General features: G+C 38.7%; 1 protein-coding gene across 1 annotated transcript; it reads right to left on the reverse strand.

The window, feature by feature from the left end:
- Positions 1-618: 618 nt before the first annotated feature.
- rsph1 (radial spoke head component 1) lies at positions 619-10,314 on the reverse strand. The gene is made up of 7 exons (XM_061708114.1): positions 10,158-10,314; positions 9,895-10,005; positions 7,731-7,836; positions 6,238-6,328; positions 5,824-5,959; positions 4,202-4,270; positions 619-657 (listed from the first exon to the last, which is right to left on the reverse strand). The coding sequence occupies exons 1-7, from the start codon at positions 10,206-10,208 to the stop codon at positions 619-621; spliced, it is 603 nt and encodes a 200-aa protein (XP_061564098.1). The 5' UTR covers positions 10,209-10,314.
- Between the last annotated feature and the right edge of the window lie 200 nt (positions 10,315-10,514).

Below are 10,514 nucleotides of genomic sequence, written 5' to 3' on the forward strand. Positions count from 1 at the left end.
GCGGTCGCGGGTTCGAATCCAGCCCGCGCACCTTTGCTGCGTGTCTTCCCCGTTCTCTCTCTCTACCCCTTTTCAGTCTGCATCTCAATAAAGGGCCACTAGAGCCCAAAAAAATCTTAAAAAAAAAAAAAAAAAAAAGGTGTTTCGATGAATACTGTATATGAATATTTCGATGAATAATTCAAGAATATTAATTTCACTTTCTCGGTTGACACATTAAAGAGCATGATTTGATTAACGAGACGTCTCTGATGTCTGTGCCTGGTGCTCCTACTCGCGTGAATTCATACATGCTTTTAAAATTGAAGCTAAAAGACATTTTAGCTCAACACTTCCACTCACAGGAGCACAGCAACAAATGTAGAAATTCAAAATTAAGTAGAAAAAACTTAATGAGTATTTATTTCCACATAGAGATTAATAACATTGTGCTAAAACAATATATTCCTGTGTTTTGTCAATATTTACCTTTCATTTTCTCAGCTGGTCTTCTTCCTAGAGTCTTTGTTTCTTAGAAAAAACCACACACAACCTCGTGGAAGTTAACATTTTATTTACTTTTTTTTAAATTCATTTTGTAAAGGCTCTTAAATAAAAGTTAAAAGACAGGATTGTGGGTTAATTGGTATCCTGCTGCAGCATCTTCCTGTTCCCCACCTAAAGAAAAAAACAAAACACAAACTTACATGAGCAATTTTAATCATTTTTCTCCTCAGTGCCACCGAGTCGGCCTAATGACTCATTGGAGACATGATACTTGAACAAAATTACAAAGTCTAACAGTCGTGATGTAAAGAAATTACAGCAAGACAAATGTCACAACGTTTTCCACCTTTAATGTGACATATAACCTGTACAATGCAATTGAAAAACAAACTGAAGCCTTTAAAAGGGGAAAATATAAAATAAAATAACCTGGTTGCATAAATATGCACACCCTTAAACTAATACTTTATTGCAGCACCTTTGGCTTTTATTGCAGCACTCAGTATTTTGGGGTTGGAGCCTTTCAGCGTGGAACATCTTGACCCGGCAATATTCGCCCACTCTTCTTTACATAATTGTTCCAAACTGGATAGGTGGCGAGGGCATCTCCTGAGCACAGCCCTCTTCAGATCCCCCCACAGATGTTCGATGGGATTCAGGTCTGGACTCTCATTGTTGTGCTGAAAGATGAAGTTCCTCCTTATCTTTCTAACAGAAGGCTGGAGGTTTTGTGCCAACACTGACTGGTATTTGGAGCTGTTCATAAATCCCTCCACCCTGACAAAGGCCCCAGTTCCAGCTGAAGAAAAACAGCCCCATAGCATGATGCTGCCACCACCATGCTTCACTGTATGTAAGGTGTGATGAGCCGTGTTTTTGCACCAAATATACCTTTGGAATTATGTCCACAAACTTCAACCTTCGTTTCATCAGTCCATAACACATTTTCCTACATATGTTGCAAAATTAAGCCGGGGTTGTATGTTTTTCTTTGTAAGATAAGGCCTCCGTCTTGCCACAGTTCCCTATAACCCAGACATATGAAGAAGACGGGAGAAGGTTGTCACATGTACTACTCGAAATTCCTGCAGCTCCTTCAGTGTTGCTGTCGGCCTCTCACCAGTTTTCTTCTCGTCTTATCAATTTTGGACAGATGTCCTGTTCTTGGTAATGTCACTGGTGTGCCATATTTTCTCCCCTGTGTTCCATAGTATATTTAATTCCTTGGAAATTCACCTGTAGCCTTCGCCTGACTGATATCTTTGAATAATGAGATCACTGTGATGCGTTGGAAGCTCTCTGCTAGAACTACTAGAACAGCTGAACTTCATTTGGAGTTGATCAGAGGCACTTTAACTGGTGACAGCTGTGTCCGGACTCCAATTTAACATAAGTTTGAATTCAATTGGTTAAATCTGAACCGAGCCACATTCCCCGTTATAAAAGGCTGTGCACACTTATGAAACCACATTATCTCAGTTGTTTATTGTTTTACTTCACCCCCCTCAAAGATTTGTTTGTTTTTCAATTGCATTATACAAGTTATAGGTCACATTAAAAGGTGGACAAAGGTGAAATTATTTATCTTGATGTCATTTTTTTTATGACAAAAACCTGGCATTTGAACAAGGGTGTGTAGACTTTTTATATCCAATGTATGCACACACACACGCACAGTATACAATTATAGTAATTGTGATCATTTTTCAACATGTATAGATGGCTTTGAGTCTAAGATTGTTGAATTTAGAAGCAAAATACTGGAATAAAACAGTTAAAATCTAAAAGAGCAGTGGGGAGAATAAGCTGTAACAACATTTACATCAAAATATAAAGATCTACTGTAAAACCAGCATCAGTTGAAAATAAATCCACCCAACAAAGTAATAAACCAAATTTGATTCCTGATTTTTATTTTAAAAATCACAGACTGCTCTTAGGAGCTGTATGTAAGAGCAATAATAAAACGAATCATAAAATGACCCCGATATGTCAACAGACATTTAAAAATCATGTTCATTTCAAATACTTATGTCACTGACAACAGCACTCAAGCCAGGATATTCCAGTTTAAAAAGAGGAGTTGCAGCCCTCAACTGATGTTTATGTTGTCATTTTTTGTTTTGGCCTGAAGCTCCACCCTCCACCTATCTCCCAATCACCAAGTCAGTATTGTTTCGGCATCCAGGTTGCCAGCTCGGCTCTAATTATCGCAGCAGCCGCTATGAACGTGTTGGATGAAAAAATGTCTAGCTTTCCAAAACCTAAAACACCTCGTTATGAATCCGAGTTAAGTCGTGACAAGGTCCGAAATAAAACAAGGATTTGTTTTTTTAATTGCAATGGCAGCCTACGTTCCTGCTGCATTCTGCAGCCTACCTGGCAACCTCTGGTCGGGGGGAGGAGGGGGAGGCTACACGCCGCTCAACAATATTTTGAAAGTGACTGCAGTACCAGTTTTGGCCATTTCTTACAGATGGCTCCTTTAAGGGTTTATACACGGTTGATAGATACAACTTTATTGATCCCACAGCGGAGAAATCCACTGGCGATAGCAGGTATAATTATGTGGTTAATAGATTGTAGACATTATAAAACATAAATAGTAACCTATTAGTTAAAAAGGAACAATGGCGACACGCTATTCTGGAGGCAACTGTGAAGCCTGAGATCAGTCCTAGCTATCAGTCAGGACCTCTGGATCTCTTCACTGCTGAGTACAATAAACTAGTCTTATTATAAATGCCAAACATTTTATTTTTCACTTGGTATATTTATTTATATTACTTTTAGATATAATTTGTTAAGGCTTAAGTGACTGGTTCTGCCATGGAAGGGTAATACCTCAAATCTGCGGGCCGGGAACCCACTGGAGGACGGCAGGAGAGACACCACTGTCCAAGTTATTCTCAGGATCCTGCACAGAATGGAAAGACACTGAGATGAATTGTACATTTTGTCCTAAATACAGTAAAAAAATAAAAATAAAATAAGTTATAGATGTCTGAGCCAAACGTGCAAACATCAGTAACATCCAGGCACGTTTTGCATCAAACCCAACACCCAAGATGGATTTCATGCAACTATAGCAAAACATGCGACTGCAACCAAGTAAAAGAATAAAGCGCCAAGAATATAAAGGCATTCTTGTGCATGAGATGATAGCGTCTAGTGCAGTGTTTCTCAATCCTGGTCCTCGAGTACCACTGTCCTGCATGTTTTAGATGCTACCCTGCTTCAGCACACCGTGATACAAGTACCTGTGTCATCAACAGAACTGTGCAGACCTTGGTGACAAGCTAATGAGGACCTTTAATTAGAATCAGGTGTGTTGGTGCAGGGAAACATCTAAAACATGCAGGACAGTGGTACTCGAGGACCAGGATTGAGAAGCACTGGTCTAGTGTTTACAGCACTCAGATCTGACAGACAGAAGCAGCACCTTCTCCCTGGTTTGTAAGGTGAGAAAACCCTCCCTGGAGCCTGGAGAGGGGGGCTGTTTTACATTTTCACCTTTAACCTCAGTGTCCACCTGCTGCAGGTTTAGAGTCACCGCTGTATCAGTGCAGTGCATTTATTCAGTAGTACATTTATTCACCTCGTCCTGACAGTTTTTCTAGTTCTTCACTTTACCTGCTACTGTCGTAAATTAAAATAAAGTCAATTATTCCTAAAATTATGATGTATAATGAGAAAAAGGTAATAAAATAACTACCTTAGATTGCTGGTATTTTCCGTGCAGCTCGTAGCCATCATCAAAGACGAACTTCCCCGGTCCTTCAGGCTGCAAAAAAAAAACAGATGTTTTAGATGAAAGATGTGTAAACTAGGAAATGATGCGACGGCTCACACTGGTACTGGCGTTTACAGATAAATAGAAATTTGTATTGAAATTATCAAGTTGTGGTTATTGTGTAAAAATAAAAATAATAATTAAACTGAATTATCATCAGTACAGGAATTTGACAACTACAGCAGTTTTACCAAATGTAAACAGTGTTCTCTGAGTATTGTGATTTTTTCTTTCTTTAATGAAAAAGTGACAATAAATGTATCTGTTTTCACCCCGTGCCACCAAAAACAACTGGTTCTCAGGAGCTGAAGGTATACTGGGTGCACAGCAGCAGACAGGAAAGCCCTGCAGAGGGTGATCAACACAGCTCAGAAGATCAGCGGTTCCTCTCTACCCTCCCTGGACAATATTGCCAGCTCAAAACATGGTGAAGGACTCATCACACCCAGGACATCATCTATTACCTGCTGCCCTCAGGCCGGCACAACAGAGCCGCTAACGCCAGGAACAACATGCTCAAAGAAAGCTTTTTGCCAAGAGCCATCAGCACTTTAAATAAGTGTAAAATAGAAAAGAAAAAAAACCCCACACCAATCCATAAGAACAAATCCTGGTGAAATCATACAACAACAAGGAATACAGACACTGTAAATATCATTCTACTCTGCCTTGCTTTAAATTATTTTATTCTATCTTATTTCATCTTAGTTATGGCATTTTATTTATTGTGGCACAAAATGGAGAAGCGTTCCAAATTTCGTTTTATGTCTGACATGCAATGACAATAAAGTCTTTCTATTCTGAAGCTGCAAGCCTTCATCATTTATCTGTACTTATTCAACACAAGTGTTCTGATCATGTTGGATTATCTGATCGTGGCCTTGTTCTTGCCTCACTGGATCGAGCTCTAGAAATTAATATTAACTGATAAAGTCTTACTCTTGTTCAAATAACACTTCAGTATGGAAGCCATTAAAGAAGCATTCTCCAGTTCAATTATTACTCGGCTATATGAACTATTAGATGGTAAGAATTGTCACCATTTGTCAGGAACTAAAATAACAGGAGTTTCCAAAGAAGTTTGGATGCTGTGCAAAATGTAAATAGAAACAGAATGCAATGATTTGCAAATCTCATAAAGCCATATTATTTCCAACAGAACATAAAACATCAGATGTCGAGATGGAAACATTGTCATTTCATTGAAAATATTGGCTCATTTTAAATTTGATGGCAGCAACGCCTCTGAAAAACGTTGGAACAGGGGCAACAAAACGCTGGAGAAGTAACAGGCATAAATCCAAAACAACTGGAGGAGCGTCTGACCACCGATTAAGTAGCAACTCTCTCGCTCCCTGTGCTCATATGAATCTCTACTTACTGCAAACATGAAAACTGAAGACTCCTTACCATCTATGATAGATCTACGGTTGATTTCACTTCTAAATGGTTTCAACAATTTTCCTGCAGTATACTATTCTTTCATGAAAAAAGGCTCCCAAAAGACCATTCAGTGACTAATGATTTTGTCGTAAAGATCTTACTTGGCCGTTGACGAAGGTGCCCTTGTAACGGTGGTTAGCGTGGATGTACTCTCCATCCGACTCCATCTTGCCGTTCACCCATGTGCCCTGGTACTTTGAGCCGGTATCCTTATAGGTGTAAACACCCTGACCGTGCCTGGTAACCACACAACACCAATCATTTCAGAGATTCAAGTTCACCGTTCAGTTAAAAACATACAATCAAAAATACACGGGTTACCTGTGACAACCATCTCAAAGCAAGCCATAATTACACTTCATTATGTAAAAATACCTGGCTGCATACTGAAATGCAGAAATTCAATATGGATATATAATATAAAGATCTATAATCATTTGTCGTACATGTTATGCTTTTTATTCGTAAAAATGTGCATCTAGTATTCAATATTGTAAAGTGATAGATAGATAAACCTCAAATGGTTGAGCCAGTCTCCATCATACGTATCGCCGTTGGGGTAAACGTAAACACCACGGCCGTGTCTGTGGTCGTTCTCCCATGACCCTGACACACACACAGTAATCACAGTTGAGTATTGAAGCCCACTGTTATGATGAAAAATACCTTTTAATGAGAAGATGTGAGCTAACAGACTTCAAGTCCTGCTCCTGCTGCTTCACATCAACCAAACACAGGAGATGATTCATTTTAGAAAAAAGGAGGCGGATGGAGCTAGAAAGTTCCTTTTTTTTAAAATATTTTTGTAAATCTAATGTAAGTTTCTCTTAATCAGCAGCTTGTCATAAAGGTCCGGACAACTCTGTTGGTGACACAGCTACTTTAATCATGGTGTGCTGAAGCAGGGAAACATCTCAAACATGCTAGATAGGGGCTCCTGAGGACCAGGAATGGCCACCCCTGCTATATACCCAATTCTTTGTGTTTAAAAAAAAAAAATCAACAACAGTATTTAAACTGGGACTGAAAGGGTTAAAGTCCTAAAATGTATAGAATATTTTAAAGTTTTTGAGCTGAGCTGAAGTGGTTTGAGAGATAAAAGCGGAACAAAATATGAACGTATGATTTTAGCTCCTTTAAATCTGGGCTAAAAACATTACTGTTTACTGAAGCGTACTCTTAAATTAAATACTTACCTGCTGTATTCTACTGCCCTTACTTTTTAACAACTTGTGCTTTTTATTATTTTACCTCTTTTCTTATTTTATTTTATTTGTTATTTACTGTTTAATTGTGTCTTGCTGCTTTTAATGTTGATGTAAAGCACTTTGCATGACCTTGTGTTGATTTGTGCTATACAAATAAACGTAGTAACATAGAGGGATGCACAACAGTTAATAAACACTCTTTTCTTCCGTAAAAAGGTAAGACAACACCCTCCTCAAGCCAGTGCAAGTGATGCAGAAGTATCCAAGACCACATCAACAGACTTCACAGGAGTTTTTTTTTTTCACCTTTTTTTAACCAGATAAAAGACCCATTGAGATCAAGACCTCTTTCACAAGGGTGACCTGGCCAAGGAAGGCAGCAGCACATGTCCACAAATAACTTATTGTTGCATTGTAGACTGTTTTTCTGTTTGTCTTTCTCTTTTGAATGTCATGAACTGTTTTGCAACTAATTTTCCCCATAAAGGTTTCAATCAATCAATCTATAACACACAAATAACAGTAATCACAAAATAAACATTAAAATGAGAGTGCAAACTGTTTTAGCAAATAAAGTACAGTAGTGGTGACTTCAGTAACATAGGAAAAAAAACAACAACTTCAGTAATAATTTAAAAAGTTTTTAGTTTCACCTGTGAGACCACCGACTTCATCAACCGCTCCAGAAAATATAATATTACTCTGTCCTAAAAATGTATTGTGAAGCACTCACATCTCTAATTTTTGTAATAGCATCTTTAACACATAAAAGAGTTCTGAGTCGTGAAGATTGTTCCTACCGTCATATTTCGACCCGTCTGGATAATAGAAGATGCCCTGTCCATGCTTGTTGTTCTGGGAATATTCTCCGACATAAAGTGCTCCATTCTTGAAGCGATATGAGCCCTGTTGGAGGAAAGCAGTCAAAGATAAAACATACACCAGTCCTCAAATGATCAATCTTTGAAAAGTAACAGAGATAATGTTTTGGGACATTTTGCATAGGAACATATATCTGAACACTGGCTGGTAAAAATGATGAACCAACCGTTTACTCCAAATAGTTAGCTCATGTTCAAACTGATTCACTTTTCTTTTGTAGGTAGCTTTGGTACCTACCTCTCTGTGCCTTGGGCACCTACCTGTCCTCAGGCACCTACCTGTCCTTGGCTTTGGTACTTAAAGGTACATAAATGTACATATATATATATATATATATATATATATATATATATATATATATATATATATATATATACACATGCATACATACACACATAATAAGCTGCCCATTTCTGTACATAAATATAAACAACCAATAGTGTTATATCAGCCCCCTAAAAGCCGCAAAACCCCTTCCTCTTTGTACCTCGTGAAAATCATGTTTTTGTATTTGTTTTTAAACTGGTTAATATTTGGACATTGTTTTAATTCTGAATCCATTCTGTTCCATAGTTTAACTCTACTGACTGATATAGAACATTTTTTCACTGTTGTTCGTGTTCTGCACGTCTTAAAATTTAGAGTACCCCTTAAATTATACCTCCCCTCTCTGTCATAAAACATTTCCTGTAAGTGAGATGGTAATAAGTTGTTCCTAGCTTTATACATGAATTGTGCGGTTTCGAATTCCACTATGTCAAAAAATGTGATTATTTTAGAATTGAAGAATAAGAAATTGGTGTGTTCACGAAAACCAGCCTTATGAGTTATCCTTATGGCTCTTTTCTATAGTGGTCGCAGTGAACTTTTATACGTATTTCCCCAAACCTCTAAACAGTAACTTAGATAAGGCAAAACCAGGGAATGCTGGGTGATTTGCTATCCAGGAATTGCTTTGCTCTGGCCAGAACTGAGATGCCTGACATGTTTTAAGGTGCAGTAGGCCTACGCTGGATTTTAAGACTAATGCCCCCCCACAGCTGGCATCCTGGTAACACCACTGTCAGAGACCTACCTGTCCTCAGTCAGGCACCTACCTGTCCTCAGTCAGGCACCTACCTGTCCTCAGCAGTGGTGGACAGTAACGGAGTAAATTTACTTGAGTACTGTACTAAAGTACATATCCAGAGGATTTGTACTTTACTTGAGTATTAGATTTCTTTGGTACTTATAACTCTTACTTGAATACATTTCCAAGACAAATATTTTTACTTTTACTCGAGTAAATTTCTAGGAAGGCTGAAAAGTACTCGTTACTTTCAGGTCTGCTCTTTTTTCTTCTTCCCTAAAATCCTATTGGACACAAGCTGTTTTTGTCAAAGGAGGAGACCTATCACAGTGCACGCTCTCCACTGGGATGTACGTAAAGCGGAAATACGTCAAGCCTCCTCAAAACGATACCGCCAAAGTAGCCTGCGTTTGTCAAGACAGAGCCGCAACAAGTCAAGACAGAGCCGCAACAACGGCTACGCCTGCGTCAGGAGAAGAAAGACAATCCGCTGAGTGTCTGAGTCTGATAATGAGCCGGACTCGGAGAAGGGACTTTCACAAAATCCTAGGCCGTATCTTAACTCAATGTTTGAGTTCGACCGAGTAAAAAACGAGGGCACAGACAAAACACAGACATTTATTTTCAAATGTTTATTGTGTCTGCCGAAGCAGAACTACCTCTCTGCTTTCAACAACTCAACATCGAATTCTCAGAAACAAGAGTTAAAAGATCCTTAAATTAATTTATAAAAAATATAGTAATTTACTGATGTGGAAAATAAGAAATGTACTCTTATTCTTACTCTTACTTTTACTTAAAGTAAATTTAAAAGCATTTACTTTTGGATACTTAAGTACCTTTAAAAGCAAGTACTTTTCTACTCTTACTCGAGGAATATTTTGACTGAGCTACTTTTTACTTGTAACGGAGTAAATTTTGACCAGTAGTATTTGTACTTTTACTCAAGTACTGGGGTCGAGTACTCTGTCCACCTCTGACTGTCAGGCACCCACCTGTCCTCAGGCACCCACCTGTCCGTGCTTTAGTCCGCGGTCATACTCTCCCTCGTAGACGCCTCCGTTGGGCAGCACAGCTCTACCGACTCCGTGCCTCTCTCCTGCCTCATTTCTGCCACCTTCATACTGCTTTTCCAGTCAGACAAACGGCAAGTGTCCAAAAACGAGAAGAAAATAATGTAAAATGAAATCAGCAAATGTCGACATTAAGCCTTCAAACACAATGTCAGCTGCCGCCGTCATCAACGGACTGAACAAACAAACGATCACTTTCTCACGCAATATTTCTGCTCTTCTTCGTCACATTCATCAGATTCGATGTCCGACATTGTTCTGTTTGGTAATTTGGCTTTGATTTTTGTGGAAACTGAGTCGAAAACTCCGAAAAAACTGCTTAAAAAGCTGCTTTAAAAATCATCCACGGGTGTCCGAGCAGTTTACGGTTGTCATGACAACAGCGTCCCCGTCCGCCCCCCATCTCTCACTCACGCACGTGACCGAATCAGCTGCTCGGACATCCAAAATAGCTACTTATAGTAAAACTATAGTCAAATGCTTAATGGACTGGATGTAAAAAACTATAAAATAATGATTTGAAAAAGGATGTTTGAAATTATAATTACTGTATAGTTTGG

The sequence above is a fragment of the Cololabis saira genome, chromosome 19, assembly GCF_033807715.1.
Source record: "Cololabis saira isolate AMF1-May2022 chromosome 19, fColSai1.1, whole genome shotgun sequence".
Taxonomy (NCBI): domain Eukaryota; kingdom Metazoa; phylum Chordata; class Actinopteri; order Beloniformes; family Belonidae; genus Cololabis; species Cololabis saira.